Below are 24,557 nucleotides of genomic sequence, written 5' to 3'. Positions count from 1 at the left end.
CCGTGGCAGAGGGCCCAAAGAGCCGCTTGTGGAGCCGCGGGTTGCCGACCCCTGTCATAAGGAGATAGGGAAGAGAGAAGAAACAGACTGCTTATTAACATATACATATAAACGCATTTATTCAGTTTTATTATCATTGTAAAGGGTTAACTTTAGACTCAGTTCTATGCAGTGATGCATATATCAAAATATGAAAGTTAATGAATACTTCCTAAAGTTTTTGTTGATGATATGAACTTGGACATACAGAAGTTAATGCTGTACAAACTTTTTTTAAAAAAAAAAATCATTTGTAGTCAGAATGACCTATAAGCCCAGTAAATAAATAAAACATTTCAGTTTTGCACTAGTCTCAGCATTATGTGTTAATTATGAGAAATTAGAATTATTGAATGTTCATAAATTTACCAGGGATTTTGTCGAAACTAGTGAATATTCCTCAAACTTAAAAGATTAAGAATATACAAAATTTTAAATAATTTTTTAGAAGAAAACATTATTCTAGTGTGGAAAGATTACAGAAGGATTAGACTTGATGGGAGAAATGTTCATTTATACAAAGGATAAAATAACTGGAATTCAACAGATACAATATGTTTTGTGCATTGTAAATTGGCATGAGCAAATAGAACTGCCTACTTTCGCTTCTCTTGTACAAATTAAAATACAAATTATAATTTTCAAGTTTTCTTTTTTTTTTATTGCAAAAGTTTTACAATTACATTTTCACCCCTTTTCCCCCCACCACCACCACCCCCAAACTTCCCAACCTCCCTAACCCTCCCTAACCCTCCCCTCCCCCCAGACTTCCCTATAATATACTCATAACTGGTAAAAAAAAACACACAAAAAAAACCCCTTAATATGACACTTATGTGTAAACTTGAACCCCTCCCTCCCCTGTATAATTTTTCTTTTTACCTCATTACATTAAAATATTTCTAGTACATTATTTTCAAATAAAAGCTATTTGATACTTTCTAGTTTGATATTTGTTCTGAACATATTCTATCCACCTTTTCCATTCCCATTCATAAGTCTCTTGCGAACAATCTTTTAAGTATGCTGAAATCTTCGCCATCTCTGCAAAACTGGTCATCTTCAAAGTCCATTCTTCAATAGTGGGCAAAGCTTCATTTTTCCAATATTTACCTATCAACAATCTTGCTGCTGTTATCATATACAATATCAATTTTGTTTCACCCGATGTAAAACCCTTAACTATACCCAATAAAAACAATTGTGGAGAGAATTGAATTTTTTTCTTCAAAACATTCTGCATAACCCACCAAATTTTTATCCAAAAAGCCTTAACTTTCCTACAGGTCCACCAAACATGATAATACGTAGCATCCAAACATTCACATCTCCAACATTTTGGCTGAACATTAGGGTACATACATGACAACTTTTTGGGATCTAAATGCCATCTATAAAACATTTTATAGAAATTTTCCCTCAGATTCTGCGACTGTGTAAATTTAACATTCTGAACCCAAATTTTTTCCCATGTTTCCAACATCACTGGTTCTTCAAAATTTTGTGCCCACTTAATCATACAATCTTTAACTAATTCAGTTTCTGAGTCCCTTTCTAGCAAAACATTATAAAGCCTTTTGATATGCATTGGACCTTTCTCTTTTATATGTCTAACCAATTCTTCCTCGTGCAACATAATACCAGTTTTTTGGTCCTCTTTCCATCTCAATTGTAATTGATTATATTGTAACCAAGTTAAATTAATCCCTTCGTCCAACAGTGTCTGCAATGTCTTCAGCTGCCATCTGCCCGCATCTGTGAAAAGAACCTCTTTGTATAAAAACCCCCCGAGTGACATTATATTTGTATTCCACAAAGTATGACCAAGATCCAGCCATAGCGGTATTTTATAATCCCATTTGAGTCGGTGCTTCTTCCAAACTCTCATCAAAGAGTCTCTAAGTATATGACTTTTAAATACTTTATCAACTTTGTCATCATAAAATAAGTAAGCATGCCATCCAAATTCAAGATCAAAACTTTCTGCATTCAATATTCCAGCCTTTTTACTTCCAAACCAATCACTCGTTAAAGTTAAAGCTGCTGCATCGTAATATAACTGTAGGTTTGGAAGTTTAAAACCTCCTCTTTCTGGAACATCTTGCATAATTTTCAATTTCACTCTCGGCTTTTTCTCGTTCCAGACAAACTTATTGAGTCCAGTTTGCCAGACTTTCAATTGTTTATCACTTTTAAGCACCGGAATCATTTGAAACAAAAAAAGAAATCTTGGCAAAATGTTCATCTTAACTGCTGCTATTCTTCCAAGTAGAGACAGCTGCAGTTTTTTCCAAGTCTCCATGTCTTTCTGCACCTCTCGCCACAACACCTCATAGTTATTTTGAAACAATTTCATGTTTGATTCTGCAACCTGAACTCCTAGATATTTTACCTTAGGTACAGTCTCAAAACCTGCCCTCCTTTCAAGCTCATGTTTACGATCTTGTGTCATGTTTTTAGCTATCATTTTAGTCTTTTTTGAATTCAGTCTAAAACCTGAAACTTTACCATAGTCTTGTATAATGTCCTTCATCAGGATTATTGATTCCATTGGTTGTGATAGGGTAATAACCAGATCATCTGCAAATGCCTTTATTCTGTAATCCTCTTGCCTAATCATTATACCTTTCAAGATATTAGAGTCCCGTATTGTATTTAGCAAGACTTCTAGTGTTAGAATAAATAAAAGTGGGGACAACGGACATCCCTGTCTTGTTCCTTTTTCAATTTTAAACTCTGTTGTCAAACTTCCATTAATAATAATCTGTGCCTTTTGCTCTTGGTAAATTGCTGAAATCGCCTGTATAAATTGATCCCCAAAATCCATCTTTTTTAAAGTCTTTAGTAGAAAATTCCAATCCACTCTATCAAAGGCCTTCTCTGCATCCAAAAAGACCAGCACTGCAGGAATCTGTTTATTCTTCTCAAGATATTCCAATAAATCTATTACTTGCCTTACATTATCCTTCATGTGTCTGCCCTCGATAAATCCCGCTTGATCATCATGAATCACCTTTTGGATTACTGGCATCAACCTGTTGGCTAATACTTTCGCATAGATTTTATAATCTGTATTCAGAAGAGATATTGGTCTATAGTTCTCTGGTTTTTTAGGACCGACTTGTTCTTTTGGTATCAAAGATATATAAGCTGTTGTCCATGATGGGGGTATTTTACCCCCTTGTTGAATATTGCAAAATAAATGTCTGAGTTGTTCCACCATTTCAGCTTGCAAAGTTTTGTAATACACTGTGGTCAAACCATCCGTGCCAGGAGCTTTGGCTGTTTTTAACTGTTTAATTGCTACTATTATCTCCTCCTCTGTTATAGGATAATTCATTCTTTCCTTTTGTTGATCAGTAATTTTTGTAACTCTTTTATCATTTAAATATTTTTCTATAAGTCCATTCTGCACCTCCTCTTTGGCATATAGTTTGGTATAATAGTCCACAAAAGCTTCTTTAATTAATTTTTGTTGAAAAATTTCTTTCCCTCCAATATCAATACTATCAATAGTCCGTATACTTTGTTTTTTCCTCAATGTGTAAGCCAACCATCTGCCTGGTTTATTAGCGTTACAAAATGTATTATGCTTCGCATATTGTAAGTTTGTTGCAACTTGTTCCGCCATAAGCATTTGAAATTGGTCTTTCAAAAGTTTTATAGCACTGCATATTCTTTCATCTGTTGGATTTTTAATAAGTAACTGTTCTTTATTCTTTATTTCTATTTCCAATTCAGATCTTTTCTTTTGTCGAAACAGTCTATGTTTAGAGTTCATGTAGATAAGTACCCCTCTCATATAAGCTTTACTTGCGTCCCACACAATTTCAATCGGGGTACCTTTATTCAAATTTATTTCAAAAAATTCTTTCAAATGCTTTTTAAGTTCTGTTGTATTTTTTTCATATCTAAACAAATTCTCATTTAATCTCCAAGAACGTCTCTCAGCCTTATCCATCTCAATTTCTATCCATACTGGGCTATGGTCAGTCAAAGTTCTTGGAAAAATCTTTGTTCTTTTTGTCTTGACAAGTAAGTCATCTGACAACAAAATGAAGTCAATCCTAGAGAAGGATCTGTGTCTGTCAGAAAAAAAAGTGTAGTCCAATTCTTTTGGATTATGTATTCTCCAAACATCTTTTAGTTCCATATCTTCTTTCATGTCAAAAAAAGTCTGTGGTAATCTGATCCTAGACTTTGCCAAACTCTTTTTATCTAATTTAGAATCAATTACTCCATTCCAGTCTCCCATAATTAAAATAGATCTGTAGTCCCATTGCAGTATTTTAGTATGTAACATCTTATAGAAATGGTCCTGTTGTTGATTGGGAGCATAAATTCCAATCAGAAGAATTTGGCCATTTGCTATAAGCAATTCAATTGCTACAAACCTACCATCTTCATCTGCTTCTATAACTTTAGCTGTTAACTTTTTATTTACATAAATAACCACACCATTCTTTTTTTGCGAAGTTGAAGATATAAAATGTGTTCCTAGTTTGGAGTTTATCAAATATTTTTGATCTTGAGTTGTGATATGCGTTTCTTGTAAACAAATTATATCATTATTAAATTGTTTCAAATATGTAAATAATTTCTTCCTTTTCTGTGCTGAATTCAACCCGTTAACATTCCAAGATAAACACTTAAACGTCATCTTCATCTTTCTGGAGCAAAGAGCAGAATAATCGAAGGTCATCCGAAAGCTTCGATCTTGCTCCCCCCATGGCTCCAGTCTCTTGTGCAGTACTCTTAACTGCCTTCTTGTCTTGTCTTTCCTGTTGTTGTTGTTGCTTTTGTTTAAGTAACTTAGATTGAGCTCGAGTTATACGTTGATCCTTAACTTTGATCATCCGAACCGGGTCCAAGATTGGAGAAGATTCCAGCAAAGGCTCATCCAGAAAACCTCCTTCTGCGCCTTGCATTTCCTCTAATTCCTGCTTAGACTGTTTTTGCAGTTCTCGTTGAGGTTGCTTCTCATCACTCTCCTTAATCTCCAAAACTGTAGATGTACGTGGGGATGGTGTTCTTTCCTTAAGAATAGTAGTGTAAAAATGCTCTGCCTTCTCCACGGTATTCAAACGATATCTTTCTCCCTTGTATCTGAAAATTATACCAACTGGGGCGTCCCACCGAAATGGTATCTGTAAATTTTGCAATTCCTTAACAAGAAAGCCAAATTCTTTTCTGGTTTTCAGCATTTTAGAAGGTAATTCTTTATAAATTCCAATTCGTGAGCCCCCCACTTGCACAGAAGTGTAAAAGGATTTTTGCAGGATGTCATTTCTTATTTCTCTATCTGTAAAATATATGACCACATCTCTGGGCAATTGTCTTTGTCTGGCCACCCAAGAATTCACTCTGTAAATTTTATCTATTTTGTGAAAAACCACATCAGGATTAACTTGTAGAATCTTGGCCAGGGCCTCAGAACAAACCTGTCTCAAATCCTGTCTTTCCTCTTCTCGAATTCCTCGAAGCCGTATGGCAAACTCCATTGCCCTGAATTGTACCATCACAATCTCATTTTCAACTCTTTGCATTTTATTGTCAACATCAGCAATTTTATAATCATTGTCTTTCATCTTAACATTAACTTCTGATTTAAGTTCTTCAACTTTAGAATCAACTTTCACAATAAATTCTGCCAGGCCAGACGCCACTTCTGATATTTTTTTGGTCACCTTGTTTTGATTCTGTTTCACCATATCTTTAACTTCATTAATTTCCTGCATAAATTCCTGGTGTGATTTTTGAAGTTTATCATCTATCTCCTGTTGAGATTTTTGAAATTTATCATCCAAAGTTTTAGAAATAAATTCTTTTAAATCTCCCACATCAAAATCTTTTTTCTGAGTCTGTATCTGTTGTACTGGGGGAGGCTGTGCTTTATGTGTGGGAGATCCACCTCCTGTTGCCTTCGCTTCCTGCTTCTTTGAGGCCATCCTGCCACATAGGCTGGTTTTACTAAAAAGGGAAGTTCTTCTTCCTCTCCCACCTCCACAAAGACTTCTGAAAAAGTCCCCCAGATTTAATCAAATAAAAACCAAAGTAAAGCAAAGTCCAGTATTGAAAAAGGAGAAATTTCTCTCTTATTTCTCTTGTTGCAAGCGAAGCAACTTCGTAGCAGTTTAGAAACTTTGTAACAAAGCAAGATGAGTTCAGCAATCCACACTCGCCAGCTCGTTAACTCTAAGGCTAAGTGCCATGTTTTTGCAGTTCACTTTCACTCATCCACATTTTTTCACTCAAATTAGAAAGCCAAGAAAACTCTAATACTTGCGATTCCGAGTTTCAGGGTTCAAGTAACAGTATGCTGCTTATTAAGGCTGGTTCCTTTTCTTTCAGTTTAAAGTTTCCTGTAGCCGGCTTGTTCTGCAGAAGCAGACTTGTCCCACGCCGCCCGGAGTTCCAGCAGGTTGAATGGGAGCCGCTCCTGTTCCCTCCCCAGAAACTATTCCCTGGGGGGGTTGCAGGGGCTCAACCTGTGCCCTGCGATCTCTCTTCAAAAATCCTAGAGATTTTTGAAGTTTTCGAGCCGCTTCTTAATCGCGAAGCGGCTCTACAAGCGGCGGGGCTGGCGGAGCTTCAAAAGGCACCGCCGCAGCCGAAGACGAGGAAACCGGAAGTGATAATTTTCAAGTTTTCTAACAAAGATTTTTGTATATGTTTTATAAAGGTCTACTAAGAATATTTGATTCATTTTTCCTTTTCTTGGCATATTGTATTTCTATTATACATACATCCAGAAATTGACTTCTTAGATAGAATGGCCATATGGTAGCACATGGTATTGTGGTATATACTGTAGCTGGCTCCTGCAGAACTTTTCAATATTTATTTTGTTGGATAATTAAACTGCTAAGTAAGGCTCAGCATTCATAACAACATACATTTTTCAAAGGCTTGAAACCAAGCTTGCACAAAGAATCCATTTATTTCTTATGCAATATCAAGACTTAAAGCAAAATATCGTGTTAGGGGAGGGCGCACTCGCTGTCTGCAGGCGATTGCGTGCTCCGGCCCTCAATGCTCGTCTTGCACCCTGGGTTGTTCAGACCCTCAGGCCCGGGGCCTTCGGTTGATGTTGTGCAATGCCAGGTCCGTGGTAAATAAAGCCCCCCTCATTTGTGATCTGGTTCAGGAGGGGGGTGCGGACCTGGTAGGTATTACGGAGACCTGGTTGGGCCAGGAGGGGGGTGTCCCCCTCGTTGAGATGTGCCCTCCAGGCTTTACGCATTTCATCAGCCGAGGTCCCAGGGGAGGGGTGGGGGAGTGGCAGTTCTGGTAAAGGAAGGTATCACCCCAAGGGAGGTCACTGTACCTCAGATAGCCAGATGTGAGTCCCTCCTTGTGAAGTGGGGACAAGGGAGGCAGATGGGCTTGCTGATTATGTACCTGGCTCCCTGCCATGTGTCGGCGGCCCTGCCCGAGCTCCTCAACGTGATTGCCGAAGTGGTGGAGGAGACCGCCAGGCTTATGGTCATGCGGGACTTTAACTTGCCGTCTGTCGGCGAAGCATCTGAGGCGGCTCGGGAGTTCATGGCTTCCATGACGGCCATGAACCTGACCCAATTAATTCATGGACCCACGCACACGGGAGGACACACTCTGGACTTGATTTTTGTCTCTGGACAGTGGATGAATGATCTTGAGATAGGGGAGTTAGTGACTGAGCCCTTGTCATGGTCGGATCATTCCCTTCTTAGGCTTGACTTTCTAACCGCCACACCCCACCGCAGGGAGGCGGAACAGACCAGATGGTTCCGCCCCAGGCGCCTGATGGATCCTGATAGGTTCCAGATGGAGCTTGGGCCATTTCCTGAGGCTCTGACTCATGGCTCAGCTGAGGAGTTGGTGGCCGCCTGGGATAGGGCGGCTGCTGACGCTTTGGACCGAGTCGTGCCTGTGCGGCCTCTGACCTGTCGCCGAGTCTACCTGGCTCCTTGGTTCTCCGAGGAGCTGAGGGAGATGAAGCGCCAGAAAAGACGCCTAGAGAGCAGTTGCAGATCTAGTCGCTCCGAACCCAACCGAGCACTGGTAAGATCTCATATTAAGACTTACCTAGTGGTGATAAAAGCGGCAAAATGTAACTATTTTTCCGCTCTTATCGCATCGGCAGATAATCGCCCGGCCGCCCTGTTTAGGGTGACCCGCTCCCTCCTCCATCTGGGAGCGCGGGAGGATCCCTTGCAGAGTCGTGCTGAGGATTTTGTTCAGTATCTGCACGATAAAATCACTCAGATTCGGGAAGGCTTAGTCTCTGACTGGGTAGGTACAGACGGGATGATGGGTGCCGGTCTTGAGACTGTCATTTGGGAGGAGTTCGATCCTGTTGCTCCCGAGGACGTGGACAGGATACTCAGGCGGCTGAACACGACCACATGTTTATTGGACCCGTGTCCCTCCTGGTTGGTGCTGGCCTCCCGGGAGGTTACGCGAGGCTGGCTCCAGGGGATTATCAACGCTTCCTTGAGTGAGGGTGTCTTGCCATCCGCCTTGAAAGAGGCGGTGGTGAGGCCCCTCCTCAAGAAGCTTGCTCTGGATCCGGCTGTTTTGACTAACTATCGTCCGGTCTCCAACCTTCCCTTCTTGGCGAAGGTTGTTGAGAGTGTAGTGGTGCGACAACTTCCTGGGTACCTGGATGAAGCTGTCTATCTGGATCCGCTCCAGTCCGGCTTCAGGCCTGGGCACAGCACGGAAACGGCATTGGTCGCGTTGGTGGATGATCTCTGGAGGACTCGGGATAGGGGTTGTTCCTCTATCCTGGTCCTGTTAGATCTCTCAGCGGCTTTTGATACCATCGACCATGGTATCCTGCTGCGCCGGTTGGGGGGGTTGAGAGTGGGGGGCACCGTCTTGCGGTGGTTCTCCTCCTATCTCTCCGACCGGTCGCAGTCAGTGTTGGCAGGGGGGCAGAGGTCGACCCCGAGGCGCCTTGTTTGTGGGGTGCCTCGGGTCGGTCCTCTCGCCCCTTCTGTTCAACATTTATGTGAAGCCGCTGGGTGAGATCATCTGTGGCTTTGGGGTGGAGTTCCATCAGTACGCTGATGACACTCAGCTGTACATCTCCACCCCAGGCCATCCCAACGATGCCCTTGAAGTGATGTCCCGGTGCCTGGAGGCTGTGCGGATCTGGATAGGGAGTAACAGGCTTCGTCTCAACCCATCCAAGACCAAGTGGCTGTGGCTTCCGGCGTCCCGATATAGCCAGCTGGTGCCATCGCTGGCTATTGGGGGCGAGTTATTGGCCCCCACGGATAGGGCTCACAACTTGGGTGTCCTCCTGGATGCATGGCTGTCTTTAGAAGAGCATATGATGGCCGTGGCCAGGGGGGTTTTCATCAGGTCCGCCTGATTTGCCAGTTGCGTCCCTTTCTGGATCGGGACTCCTTACGCACAGTCACTCAGGCACTTGTCACTTCCCGCCTACTACTGCAATGCTCTCTACATGGGGCTCCCCTTGAGGAGCACCCGGAGGCTCCAACGGATGCAGAATGCGGCCGCACGGGGGATTATGGGAGCCAGGGGGCGCTCCCATGTGACACCTCTCCTGCGTGAGCTGCATTGGCTTCCAGTTGTCTTCCGGGTGCGCTTCAAGGTGTTGGTTACCACCTTTAAAGCGCTCCATGGCATAGGACCTGGGTATTTGCAGGACCGCCTTCTGCCGCCGATAGCCTCCCACCGACCAGTACGCGCCCACAGAGAGGGACTCCTCAGGGTGCCGTTAGCCAGGCAATGTCAGCTGGCGACCCCCAGGGGGAGGGCCTTCTCTGTGGCAGCTCCTGCCCTCTGGAACGATTTGCCCCCGGAGATACGAAGGATATCGGATCTCCGGGTCTTTTGCCATGCCCTGAAAACTTTTCTTTTCCATCAAGCAGGGCTGGCGTGAACCCCCTCCCCCTTTTTTAGTTTTTTTAGTTTTTTAGTTTTAAATTGTCATGGGGTTTTAAATTGAACTGTTTCAAATTGGGCCAGTTATATAATTCTTTTAACAATTTTAAATTTTGTATCTGCATATGTTTTAGCTCTGGCTGTTCACCGCCCTGAGTCCACTAGGAGAAGGGTGAAATAAATAAATTGAAATAAATAAATAAATAAATAAATAATAAATAAATAAATAAATAAATAATAAATAAAATAATAGAAAGAAAGAATGTAGAGCAAATAAAATCCTTAAATAGTTGGGTTATTCAATACGTTTAGCTTCCCATGTTTAAAAACAAATTCCAGTCATAATGTCTGGGTTCTGTGTGTAAGCTGTTCATCTGAAAAATGTTTAACAAAGGATTCTCAATTTGTATCTTATTCATATGTTGGGTATATTATTATGGCTAAATAGAAGTGTTTGAAGAAATGCCTTCATAGAAGAGTAGAAGTACTAATGAAGTTTCCAAATACTGCAAGAATTATTTATTTAAATGTTAATAGAATTAATTAATTGTATAGTAAGACAATTATAGAGTTGTCTATAATTTTTCTTATTTTTCTCCTCTGAAGGTATGTATTGTACTGGAAGAAAAGATTCACAGAACAGCCTATTGCTGACTTCTGTTGTATAATAAAAACAAACTCTGAAACAGCTTTAGGTAAGTGAGTTTTGTAATAGAAGTTTTGTAGACCTGGTGTGAAAGATCTCTGTTTTTACTAATCACCAAGTTTTTACTTTGTACTTAATTATCTTACATGCAAAAACACCTGTTTGAGGATTTATGTTCCATAAATGCTTTGATTTAGTTTGTGGCTGTGAAATACTGTAAAGTTAAAGATATAGGGATAGGACTGGGCAACCCTAAATCACATTTTATTGCGATTCCCAAAATACTTTAGGAATTGAAATGCAGCAGAAAATAGTCAAATTTGGGACCATATCTTCTCACCAATTTCTATTTGAAAATCAAATAATTAAGATGAGTTAAGTCTTTGATCAGATTTTGCACTTTAAGTTGAAAAGAAGGACCCATGGAGAAAAAGAAAATCAAAATGTTCAGAACTGAAGAAGCTTCTTGGATGAGAAGTGAAACGTCTTCAATGAAAAACAAAGAAAGTCCAGCTGTCTATTGAAAAAGCACCTTTTGAGACAACCATGACCTGGAGACTGGGAATCTCCATAGACAAACAGAATTGTAAAATGTGTGTTGTCTGAGGTAGGCAGTTGCAAATGCATAACCATCGAGCTGTACTGATCTATAATAGGGAATAGGCCAATAAACCTTGAAACTTATTTCTTGGATAGATTGGAGAAAAGTAAAAAAACTTTATGGATAGATAAACTATATCCCCCACAGCAATCTTAGTGTCTTCTTCCATATGTATATGTACCTGCTATATGTTTATGCACAGCTTTAGCCAAATCTGACTGTTATATTAAAAGGAACTATGCCATCTATGTCTTAGAGGAAATCACGAGTTATGGAACCATAGAGACAAAATTTTTAAGCAGAGAGGATTGTTTCCATAAACTGCTTGATGGTCCATAAACTGTTTGAAAGGGAACCATTGAGAAGTGCAGAGAGTGCAAATGACAAGAAATCAACCTAATTGTCCCATTGATAAGAAACTGTCAGAAGTTCAAGGTAGACCAGTCAGGAAACAGACATTGCCAGGAATATAGGAATGCTACTTCATTGTTGTAAGCTATAATAATAAAACGTTGAAGGCCTGCCAGAATTTCTCTCTGCTTCCTTTTATACCAAACATAATTATTGTGGGATTATTTGGGGTTCTCAGAGTTTTTACTTTCCCAGAACTGAGTTGTCATTTTTCTTAATAACTAATACATTCCTTCATCAAGATTATCTCCAAACATATCTTTATAGAAACTAACAATGCAAAAATGGTTTCAACATTTAGTCTTCTCTAATTTCCTGTTTGACTGGGAGATGAGATAGTGACAAATGAATGTAAATAACCAGTATGCGACAGAGGACTTTCCAAAATCTGGCTGCAGATTTCCAGTTACACGTCGCGGCGAGGTTGGCGCAGGGAAGCGTTGTTCTGTATCCCCACGCCAAATTCTCTTTGTCAGAGGGCCCCCCAGGGGCCTAAAGTCACTCTGTAGGAGTGACATATAAAGGAGGAGCTCCATAAGGATCAGCTTCTTCCCCCCTTCCAAGAAAGTACAAACTCTTCAGAACTTTGGATTTCAAAAGGAGAAAGCAAGTCAAAACACAGGCTCTGGGGACCTTCAGGGTATGTAGTTCAGGATAAAGGAAATTAGGAACCCCCTCCCCACCGTCCAATGTGGATTCTGACCAATCCACCGGTGTGAAGATGAATTGTACCAGCTTCTCTGAGAAACAGATAAGAAGAGCTTCTCAGGGTCATCTTGCAATCCACTCATTCCTCCTTCCCCTTTCATTTCCCAAGGTGTGAGAATTCTCCAGGCATTCCTGACACCAGGCAACGGTTATAAATCAGGTTAAAGTTTATACTAAGAGGACCAGGCAGGAAATAGGACACATAGGAAAAAGAACTAAATGTGACAACTCCAAATCCTCCCCCCCCCACTTCTTCCACAAAGAATAGCAGATACACAGATCTGACAAGCTGCCTGTAGGCGGCAGAGAGTGGCAACTCTTTTGCTTGACACAGGGTTTCCTCTTTACCAAAGATGAGGACGAGGCAGCCAAAATAGCTACCATGGATATTTGACTGTTTATGGAACAATTGAATATTTGTTTTGAATCAATCTGGAAATAATTAACTGGAAGAAGAGTCTTAATGTTGAATTTTAAACGGATGGCACCCTCTATTGGTGAATGTTTACTTCTAGAATAACAAAATAACCCTGAAAAATTCTGATAAGAAAAATGTACATTTGGAGGTCTGTTGTATTATCTACTACTATATACTTTTCTAATATATAGTTATTAGAGGATTAACCTTGGAAACCTGGAGGATATCTAAGGGAATAACTTTTGAATATTGGAATTAACTAGCAATTTAAAGAGTGGACTTAAGGAATTACTTGGAAAAACCCCTGGATTGCATAAATAGAACCAACTGACTAATTGTGGGATATAAAAAATAATTTTAAAAAATATATAACTATTGTATTTCCTGATGAACAATATTAAGCAGTTTGCTGACAATGGGAAGTGAAAAAAGAAGATAACTTTTGAGCAGTGGCAATTGACTGAATATTTAGTGATATCTGGACTTTTTAAAACAAGACAAGAAGGCTCATTAGGAAGAATTGGAGGCACTCCAACAAGAAACTGTGTGGATGATCCAAAATATTTACACCACTATGATGAGAAATTCCAGGGTGATAAAAGATTTATTACACGTCATTACTGGGAAGACCAAAGATTCACAACAAGGAATAATGAATCAAGAAAATAAAATCCAGGAACCAAGGGGTATAATGGGAAGTGTAGAGAGTATAGAACAGTCTACACAATAAATAGAACAAGAAAATAAAACCCAGGAATCAAGGGGGACAATTGGAAGTTTAGAAGGTATAGAACAGGCCACACAACAAACAAAACAAGAAGAAAAGAAGGAGGAGATAACAAAGCTGGGTGATATAAAATTGGGAGAATTTATATTAAGAGTTAGAAAAATGGAATTGAGTAAACCGAAAGATATCTCTGGGGAAAAGATGGAGGGTTTGGCAAATCCAGGAGAGAATTGGCAGCAAAAAATATGGAAATGGAAACAATGGTTGGACGGAATATGAAAGATGTAGATGAGGACTTAAGGGAGGAATATGGAAGGCAGGTTGAAAAGGGAAAAAGTGTAACTCCTAAGAGGGTGAGAGATGATGGTTAGGAAGGATTCTTTTTGTTAATAATCAAGATTGGCTGTATTAAGAATTAGAATAGATAAAGAGATTAGGAATAGGGGGAATATTATTATACATATTCTTATATATACATACTTAGAGTGAAAAATAGAGGTTAAGATTAGATTTACGTTATCTGGTATGCTCAACAAAATCTTGCTGCAAATTAACAACCCTAATTCAGGATTATATATTTGACTAAACCTCTGCACTGAAAAACATGCTCTGGAGCAAATTGGCCAACTTAGTATTACAGCTCTGACTCAAAGACAGATATGGCATCTTTAACATCTGTTCTTACTCTAGACAAAGTTCCAGAATATCTAGATGTCTTGAGATGCAGTTGAAATGAAAAGAGGGTCAATACCCAAAAGATGCTTTCTTCTAGAATAGACTATTTAAATTGGCATTCCATTTTTCAGAAGTTGAATTAATGGCCTAGTGTTCTCTATACAGAGATTAATATTTTGTAAAATGTTGGCAAATTCCAAAATTGGAAACCACACATTGGAAGCCTGAACATTTGAATGTTCTACCTGCATACCTTCCATAAAAATCCAATCAACCAGATCATTTAATTGAGGAAGATCAAAGTCACATGTTTCCAAATTACCATGCAGTTTATTTTGGGATGTGTATTGAACACATTCCTGACACGAACAAGAATGTAGAGAATAGTCTTGGGAAAAAAATCAAAATGTCATCTAGATGAATGACTATATTCTTACCCAAAATATCAGAATATCTCATTCACTACATAGGTACGGCATCATCCAGCAGGCAACTCTTAGAGCAAATCCTTCCAGTGGCAACTCTTTGAGAGTGAACCGGGGTCCTGGCAGCACAGAATCATGGATTGCTTTTTGAGTGCTTTTGAGTCCATCTCCATGAAGAGATTGCTTTGTGAACGACAACCAGCTGATCCACCCATCAGCCTTTTATACATTACAAGGCCATCTGATGATGTCCTGGAAGCAGGAGCTATTTCAGAATGGCCAAAATGAATCCCAAACTGGGGCCTGCTTCAGAGGCCACATGGCCTCTGTGTAGTTTGTGGTTAGGACATTGCAACTCAATCTTGACAATCTTGAAAGCCTGACAAGCTCTCCTCTATTTCAACTTCTACCTAGCCCATCAAGGAACAGTTGTTTTGAATTCCTTTGTTTTGCTTTCTAATTTCCCAGGATTTAAATATATTTTTGGTTACAGCTTCCTCTTCTGCTCTATCTATATAGGAGATTAGGATGAGTAACCATTTCATCTTTTCATATTTGCATAATTTGAGATCTCAATGCATTGTGCCATTTAAGAAGTATCTTAGTATACTAACAAAAGTTACACTATTTGCTTTGACACTTATGTTTACTTTGTAACAGAGGATCAGGACAATTATTTTCTTTTATGTGATGCCTTACCTGAAGACAGAGAACTAAGGGAGAAACTTCAACAACAAAGACTGGTAAGATATTATTTTGTTTAAATATATTGATATTGTGCTCTCCAGATGTCTTTTAGATTCAGTTCTTGCACCATGTCAAAAAAAGTGGGTGGTAGTATCCTCTTCTGCTTTTTATTTTTCTTCCCAGATCCATAATCTTATTTTGTATCTATGACCGCATTAAAGTCTCCCAATAAATAAATATTTTCAGTTTCCAATTCCACTATTTTTTTATGTAATTTGTAATAAAATTCCTCTAATGTTCCGTCTAATGTTCGGTGCATAGATAGCCACCAATAACATTTTTTTTGTCTTATTATCTCAGTTAGTAAAATTCTACCTTCCTCATCTGCATAAATTTGTTTTGGTTGTAGTCAATCTTTAATATATAAAACTACTCCTCTCTTTGTGGTGCAAGAGCTGAATATAGTTTTCCTAATTTAGGGTCTTCTAATAGATGTCCTTGTTGCTTTTTAATATGGGTTTCTTGTAACCGTGTGATGTCTGAATTGTGTTTTTGTAATTTGGATAGAATCCGTCTCCTTTTGGTTGGGGAGTTTAAACCATTTATATAAATCAAAATTAATTTAATTTCTTCTTCCATTTTACCTTTTACTGACAGCCCTGGTTCCTTTCCTTAATCTCGTTTCTGTTTGTGTCCTTGACCTTGTCCCTGTTCTTTCCCGCTGTTCTCTTTCAATCCTCTCCTATAATTCCAATTCCGACTCCTTCCCTTCTTCCTGACTCTTATCTTCTGTCTCGTCCCCACTTTCCCTCTCTTCATCTATTGCTATACACTGATCGTAAAATTCCTGAGCCTTCTCTGATGTATCCAACCTAATTTTTTTGTCTTACCAGGTCACTAGTAAACCTTCTGGAATAAACCACCGGAACATTATTTTATATTTGATAAGTTGGGAGGAGAGGAAGTGGTAGCTCCGCCTTTGCTCCCTTACCCTCCTGGGTATTTGTTTGAGAGTCAGAATCTCGTTCCCTTTGTATGTCATCATTGTATCTCGCATTCACCTATAGATTTCATCTTTAATTGTTTTTTTAGTAAATCGTATGTGTACCTCACGTGGCAATTCATTTCGCTGTGCATAATTAGTATGCACCCTATACAATTCGTCAATACCATTTTGCAACTCACACTTACTTATCTTCAGGTTGTCCGCCAACAACTCTATCATAATATTCAGGAGGTCTTCTTCCTTGTTCTCCATTGCGCTGCTTAGAGAGTGCATTGAATGGGTTGTCCTCATGTCATTGGCCAGAGACTGAGTTAAGATTTGTTTAAACACACCTCCTTTTCCGGTGTGGCTCCAATTCATTAACTCAGTCCAGCCTTAGAGACCCTTTTAGCCTCAGCTCATTCTTTTTTTTTTAATTTTTAAACTTTTATTAATTTAAGAAACCACATAATACATTTATAAATGCAAGTAAAACAATTTACAACAAGCATCATCTTAATGACATCTACCCTATAATATCTGAATTGTTACAATATCAATATCCTATATTCTTCAGTATATATTATTTCTCTCATCTTATATAATGATATTATTTTATTGATATCTGGTGTCTCTTTCTTAAATTTTATTTGATGTAAAAATTTATTTTACTCTATTGATATCTTTTCCTTTATTTAATTTTTCTTTCTTTCTTCTTCTCTTTTTTTTCACTTACCGCTAACCATTTATACCACTTTTGCCAGACCAGATAATATTCAGATTCTTCCTTTCCTTGGATCTCCTTGGTGAGTCTATCCATCTCAGCACATTCCATAATTTTGGATATTAATTTCTCTTGAGTCGGGACCTCTTCTTGTTTCCAATTTTTTGCGTATATGATTCTTGCTGCAGTCAAAATGTGTGTTATTAAATATATTATTTCTTTTTCATATTTGCTTGTAGGTATTCCTAATAAGTAAATTTCTGGTTTTAATGGTACCTTTTGAGTTATTATTTGTTCCAGTTGCATGTTTATATTGTTCCAGAATTTTTTAGCTTTGGGACATGACCACCATATATGATAGTATGTCCCTTTATGCGCTTTACATTTCCAACAGAGTGGAGATGTACTGGGAAACATTTTAGAAATTCGTGCCGGTGGTAAATGCCACCTATAGAACAATTTATAAGCATTTTCTTTGTATGGTACAGATAATGTTAATTTATTAATACTTTTCCACAATTTTTCCCACTTACTTAATTCTATTGCATACCCAAAATTCGTCGCCCATGTAATCATATTCTCTTTAACTACTTCCTCTGCTAGTTTATATTCCAATAGAAAATTATAAATTTTGGTTATTAATTTCTCATTGGGGCCTAATAAAATTTTATCCAACTGATTTGATTCCATTTGAATTCCAGTTTTTTCCATATCGGATTTATATCTGGATTTTAATTGCAAATATGACCACCACTCTATTTCCACATTTTGCATTCTCAATTCTTCTCTTGTTTTTAGTTTTCCTTCTTCATTTAAGATGTCCTGATATGTTTTTAATTTATTTGTATCTATTGTATTTGGATAAATATGTGCTTCCATTATGGAAGTCCACCTAGGAATCTTATCATAGTGATATTTTCTGATTTCATTCCATATTTTAAGCAAATTGTCTCTTACAATGTGTCTGCGAAATTGTTCTTGTTTTATAATTTTCTCTCCCCAAAGATATGCCCTTGTCAAGTCAAAACCTTCCAATATTAATGTTCTTATGTTTTTGAGTTCGATCCAATCTTTTATCCATGTTAACGCTGAGGCTTTGTAATAACTCTGCCAATCAGGGAGTCCCATTCCCCCTCTCTCGCTTTTGTCTTGTAGATGTTTTAATTTGATTCTTGCTTTTTAATATCATTCTGTCTAAATCTTTAAAATATGTTCTTCCTGGGTTTACTGGTATCACCCTAAATAAGTATAACACTTATATTCATTTTAATGGTAGCAATTTTGCCTAAAAGAGACAATTGGAGTTTTGCCCATCTTTCCAAATCCTTTTCTATTTGTTTAGCCAGTTTAATATAATTGTCTTCCTTCAACGTTGATATTTTGTTTGTAATCCATACTCCTAAGTATTTAACTTTCTTTGCTGTTGTATCCCTAATATATTTTCCAATTCTTCTTCTTGATACCTGTTAAGGTTCTTTATTAAAATTTTAGTTTTTTGTTTATTAATTTTCAATCCCGCTACTTCTCCATATTGTTGTACTTTTATCATTAATTTTGGTCCAGATTGTATGGGTTTATCTAAGATGAGTACTATATCATCCGCAAAGGCTTGCAGTTTATATTCTTGATTTTTTATTTTTAGTCCAGTTATTTCTGTATCTTTCCTGATTTCTTCTAGTAATATTTCCAATGTTAATATAAACAATATAGGAGATAATGGTCATCCTTGTCTCACTCCTTTCTTTATATCAAATTGTTCAGTTGTATCTCCATTAATTTGTATTTTTGCTGTTTGGGTGTTGTATATCTTTTTAATCATTTTTATAAATCTTTCTCCAAATTTCATCTTTTCTAATTGTGCTATTAGAAATGTCCAGTTGAGATTATCAAACGCTTTTTGCTCATCTAGGAAAATTAGAGCTAACTGGTTTTCCGATCTTTGCTCATAGAATTCCAGAATGTCAATAATTGTTCTTGTATTGTTATGAATTTGTTTTCCAGGAATAAAACCATTTTGATCAGGATGTATATAGTATTTGATTATTGATTTTCAATCTCTGTGTTATAATTGATGTGAATAGTTTATAATCTACGTTGAGAAGAGAAATTGGTCTATAATTTTTAATTTCCGTGGGATCCGAATCTTGTTTTGGTATTAATGTGATTATTGTCTCATTCCATGACTGCGGAATTTCAGCTTCTATTATTGCATCATTGAAAACTTGTATTAATATATCATCTAATGGTTGTTGGAATGTCTTATAAAACTCTGCCGGTATACCGTCTGTTCCCGGTGTCTTGTTATTTTTTTGTTTCTTCCTCGCTTCTATTAATTCTAACATTGAGATTGGTCTGTTCAATAATTCTATATGTTCTTCTTCTAATTCTGGAATCTTTATTTTATTTAAATATTCTATGATATTTTCTTCTTTAATCTCTTCCTTTGCGTATAAGTTTTTGAAAAATTCCTTTGCAATTTGTTTTTTGTCTTCAATATTTTGGTATAAACAACCATCTACGTCTTTTAACTGTATTATAATATTCCTCTTTTTTTCTATTTTCAATTTATATGCTAACCTTCGTCCGGTTTTGTTTGCATGTTCAAATTGGTTTTGTTTAGCGATTTTTATTTTTCTTGCTATTTCTGTTGTTGTGATCAAATTTAATTTATGCCTTGTTAAATTTATTTTCTCCTTATTTTTTTGGTTATGTGGCTGTTTCTGTAGATCTAATTCATATTGATGTAATATTGTCTGTAAATTTTGTTTTATTTGTTGTTTGTTTGGCTTTTTTTGTGCAGTATAGGCAATTGTTAAGCCTCTGATATAAGCCTCAGCTCATTCTAATGGACTTTCTGACTAGCATTTTTGGAAGAATTTTAACTTTTTTTATTGTGGCTGTTTCCTTGCTGGATTCTTGCTGAACTTGCGGTAGCGGGGGGGACCTCATGTTTGGCCGAGCGCCGCTCAGCTGAGCTGCAGCTTGCCACTGGTGTCGTGGATTCCACTCTCCGGGCATCGCCATTTTCACCAATCCCTGCCAATTTCATCACCTCGCGGAGAGCGCAACCTAACAGTGAGTGGATTGGAAGTGCGAGGGAAGCCATGGTGTCACCTTGGCACTGCAGGGATCAAGAGGAGCTCCGTGTTCTCGGAGCTGAACTCTCCCTGCGTGGCCCATTGCCTTGCCATTCGCAGAGCTGTTTTGTCGGCTCCTGTCATTTCAGGCTTGTTTTCTTGCCGCGAGGGAGCTGTTCTGACGGCTCAGCGCCATTTTGTTTCACTTGCAAGGGTGCTAGATGAGCCGTGTTGTCGGCTCTAAGCCATTTTGTATCTGTTGGTGTGGATGCCTGAGCTGTTCTGTCAGCTCCACGCCATTTTCTATCTGATTAGAGGTGCTGTGGAACTGTGTTGCTGGCTCCGCGCCGTTTCTCTCAGCCCTCCCCAAGGAGTTTTGGGATCGTCCTATCAGCTCCGTGCCTAACCCTCGCCTTTAATTGATCCTGCTCAGGGCCCTGTGGAGCTGTGTTGTTGGCTCCCTACCATTTCTGGCAGCTCTCCTCTGGTAATTAGCTGTTCTGTCAGTTCTGCGCCACCTTAGGAGGGCTTTTACTACCTTGTCTGCAGATCCACTGAATTTGACCGGTTTGCCTGGAGGGAGACTCATTACACAATAGCGGATTGCAGCCGCTCTCCCTCACGTCGATCTAGATCTCTTCCCTTTCCTACTACACAGAGGGGCAGATCAAAATCCAAAGCCCATTCAACCAGGGCTAAATCTTCTGCCACTGCATCCTCGTCTTCTGCTGCAGAGAAAGATGTCAAACGCAGACACCTTGTCTTAAGCAAGCAGTTTGACAAGGCCCAAAGAAGGCAGCAACCAACAGCGCCACTGCTTCTTCTGAACCTGGGGGGCACCCCATCTTAGCTCAAAAACAGGAGCCCTCACCTCAAATATCTCAGGACCATTCTACCTGGTTTCCCAATCTCTCTGTTGAAGCACAAGATAATCAGGCGGTAATCAGAGAAGTTTTCTCTCAAGGATCTGCTTCCATCGCGGAACTGCCTAGATCCCCAGGCTGACAAAGCCGTCTGCAACCTTTACTCCTACTGCAGCGGGGCTCCGTCCAGTGGAAGGCCACGTTTCTGTCATGCCACAGGAAATGTGCGATTTCATTATTCATACTGTGACCAGAGGAATCGATGCAGCTCTCACACAAAGGGGCATTTTAGCTCCATTGTCAGTTCTGGTTCAGGCACCCAGACCTGTCCAACCGTCGAGCCACATGGACACTGACTCTTCGCAAGCTACTCATTCACCTTCTCCGTCCCACCATAGCGATCCGTTGCTGATGGGTGACGATATTTTTGACTACAATCTCTCTGGTGAGGAAGAAGAATTTGCCTCTGACAGACCCCATGCCACCAGTCACTTCCGCCATGAGATGTTTAAGACCCTGCTGCATAAGGTGACGGTTACTGCTACTATGTGTGTTACAGTTGCATGTCAAGAGGGCTCTTTGGACCCTCAAGATTCCACCAACCTTCTTTTCACTGAGGTGCTCACAGAGCATGAAACCATCCCATTGCCCAAGCTCTTTATTGACATAGTCCAAAGGCAATGGGTTCAGCTGGGGTCCATTCCGACTTCAAGTGGACTAGACAAAAAATTGTACACCGTGGACCAGGAGCTCGAGGATTGACGTCCCCTTGGCACATCTGACCTTGCCTAGCATTCTGCCTTCTGATGCTGCTGAGGGTCTTCGAACTGAAGACAGAAGGGCTGAAATTTCAACCCGTAAGACACACCAGGCTGCTGCATGGGCCATCAGATCTGCCATGGCCGCGTCCTTTGTCAGGATGTCTCTCATCTGGCTACATCAGATGCACTCCAGGATTTCCCCAGAGGACTCTCATCTGCATCAGGATGTTAATAAATTGATCGCCGCTGCTGAGTTTTCCGCTGACTCAACTCAGCAAAATTTGCGTCACGAGCACTGGCATCCAATATCACATCCAGATGCCACCTCTGGCTGCGCCATTGGCAGGTGGACATGAGGATCAAATGGCGGTTAGCCGCAGCAGCATTTAAAGGGGGCTCCCTCTTCAGGGAAGCCTTAGATCCGATCCTCGTAGAAGGTAGGGACAAGAAGAAGGTCCTTCCCTATGTCTCCAGATGGTCCAATCGGCGATCCTCCTTTCCTTACCGAAGGCATTCCTTTTGTCCTTCGGATCCCGGGTTCCAATCCCCAGCCTACCAGCGGCCCTTCAACCACCCCACTGATAGAGCCCAGGGCAGACAACCCTTCAGAGAGTGATCCCAGCAACCTCACTCTCAACGACCCTTTCAGGGCTAAAACTTCCACCCCTACCACAGAAATAAGTAACTACTCAGATCTCGAGCCCATTGCGGTCGGCTTGCCAAATTTGTAACCACCTGGCGCCATACGACCACCGATGCCTGGGCTCTTCAGACAGTTTCCCTCGGGGTCACCCTCGAATTTATTTCCGATCCCCCACGGAGATTCATTTGATGTTCCAGGTCCACGGATCCCTCCAAGAGAGCTCTGATGGAAGCCAAAATTCAACACCACCTGGCCATTCAAACCATTGAGCCAGTGCTCCCAGATCATTGGGGTTCTGGCTCCTATTTGATACTCTTCTTGGTTCAAAAGAAGTCGAGGGGAAGCAGGGCCATGCTAGATCTGAAGCGCTTGAATTTACATATACAGTACAGGCACTTCAAGATGCAATCTCTGCATAGTATCCTGGGCGGCATCAGATGCGGAGATTTTTTGGCATCCATTGATCTCCGGGAGGCTTATCTCCATGTTCTCCTCAGACCAGCTCACCAGAGATTCCTTAGATTCTGCTACAATGGGGCCCATTTCCAGTATAGGGCTTTGCCATTCGGGCTCTTGTCTGCCCCCCGCACCTTCATCATGCTCCTGGACGTGGTGGCTGCTCATTTACGAGCAACGCCTATCAGACTGCTATGTTATCTAGATGATATTTTAATTCTCTCTTAGTTTAGTTTAGTTTACTTTATTTGATTTGTATATCGCCCTACTCCCGAAGGACTCCGGGCGGTGAACAGCCAACAATAAAATACATAAATACACAAAATTTAAAAACCCGATAAAATCAAATTAAACTTTTTGGCCCAGACAAATTAAAATACCCCAATAATTTAAAAACAGATTAAAATTTACATATTTAAAAAGGGAAGAGATCAGGCCAAGCCCACTTGATGGAATAAAAAGGTCTTCACAGCACGGCGGAAGGAGCGCAGATCCGGGATCCTCCGTATCTCCGGGGGGGAGCTCATTCGAGATGGTAGGTGCCCCCACAGAGAAGGCTCTCCCCCTAGGGGCCGCCAGTCGACACTGTTTGGCTGACGGCACCCGGAGGAGTCCCTCTCTATGAGAGCGTACTGGCCGGTGGGAGGCTATTGGTGGTAGTAGGCAGTCCCGTAAATAACCAGGCCCTAAGCCATGGAGCGCTTTAAAGGTGGTAACCAAAACCTTGAAGCGCACCCGGAAGACCACCGGGAGCCAGTGCAGCTCGCGCAGGAGAGGTGTTACATGGGAGCGCCATGTCGCTCCCATTACCACCCGCGCGGCCGCACTCTGCGCCAGTTGGAGCCTCCGGGTGCTCCTCAAGGGGAGCCCCATGTAGAGAGCATTACAATAGTCCAGGCGGGAGGTGACGAGGGCATGAGTGACTGTGCGTAATGAGTCCCGATCCAGAAAAGGACGCAACTGGCGAATCAGGCGGACCTGATAAAAAATCCTCCCGGTCACGGCCGTCAAGTGCTCTTCTAAAGACAGCCGTGAATCCAGGAGGATGCCCAAGTTGCGAGCCCTCTCCGTGGGGGCCAATGATTCGCCCCCAATAGTCAGTGATGGCGTCAACTGGCTATATCGGGACGTCGGAAACCACAGCCACTCGGTCTTGGATGGGTTGAGCCTGAGCCTGTTCCTCCCCATCCAGATCCGTACGGCCTCCAGGCACCGGGACATCACTTCAAGGGCATCGTTGGGGTGATCCGGGATGGAGATGTACAGCTGGGTGTCATCAGCGTACTGATGGTACTCCACCCCGAAACCACGGATGATCTCGCCCAGCGGCTTCACATAAATGTTGAACAGGAGAGGTGAGAGGACCGACCCTTGCGGCACCCCACATATGAGGGGCCTCGGGGTCGACCTCTGTCCCCCTGTCAACACAGACTGCGACCGGTCAGAGAGAAAGGAGGAGAACCACCGCAACACAGTGCCTCCCACCCCTAACTCTTCCAACCGGTGCAGCATGATACCATGGTCGATGGTATCAAAAGCCGCTGAGAGATCTAACTGGACCAGGACAGAGGAGCACCCCCTGTCCCGAGCCCTCCAGAGATCATCAACCAACGCGACCAGTGCCGTTTCCATGCTGTACCCGGGCCTGAAGCCCGACTGGAACGGATCCAGATACGTCGTTTCATCCAGGTGCTGGGGGAGCTGTTGCACAACCACACTCTCAACAACCTTCGCCACAAAACGAAGGTTGGAGACCGGACGATAATTTACCAACATTGCCGGGTCCAGGGAAGGCTTCTTCAGGAGAGGCCTCA

At 40.8% G+C, this 24,557-nt stretch overlaps 1 protein-coding gene and 1 pseudogene across 2 annotated transcripts in view; both read left to right on the top strand.

Annotated features, from left to right (window-relative positions):
- The window catches only part of ZNF277 (zinc finger protein 277), a 136,142-nt gene that overhangs the window by 56,853 nt on the left and 54,732 nt on the right, over window positions 1-24,557 (top strand). For both annotated transcript variants that reach the window (XM_034408857.3, XM_087874163.1), the window contains 2 exons: window positions 10,543-10,631; window positions 15,208-15,290. In XM_034408857.3, coding sequence (XP_034264748.1) covers window positions 10,543-10,631; window positions 15,208-15,290 — 172 coding nt within the window. The remainder of the gene's footprint in view (window positions 1-10,542; window positions 10,632-15,207; window positions 15,291-24,557) is intronic.
- On the top strand, window positions 15,363-23,259 carry LOC148112867 (uncharacterized; annotated as a pseudogene).

The sequence above is a fragment of the Pantherophis guttatus genome, chromosome 7 (assembly GCF_059756535.1).
Source record: "Pantherophis guttatus breed Tessera chromosome 7, ASM5975653v1, whole genome shotgun sequence".
In the NCBI taxonomy this organism is placed as follows: Eukaryota; Metazoa; Chordata; class Lepidosauria; order Squamata; family Colubridae; genus Pantherophis; species Pantherophis guttatus.
The sequence above is the reverse complement of the archived record's forward strand: the minus strand, read 5'-3'. Positions and strand labels throughout refer to the sequence as shown.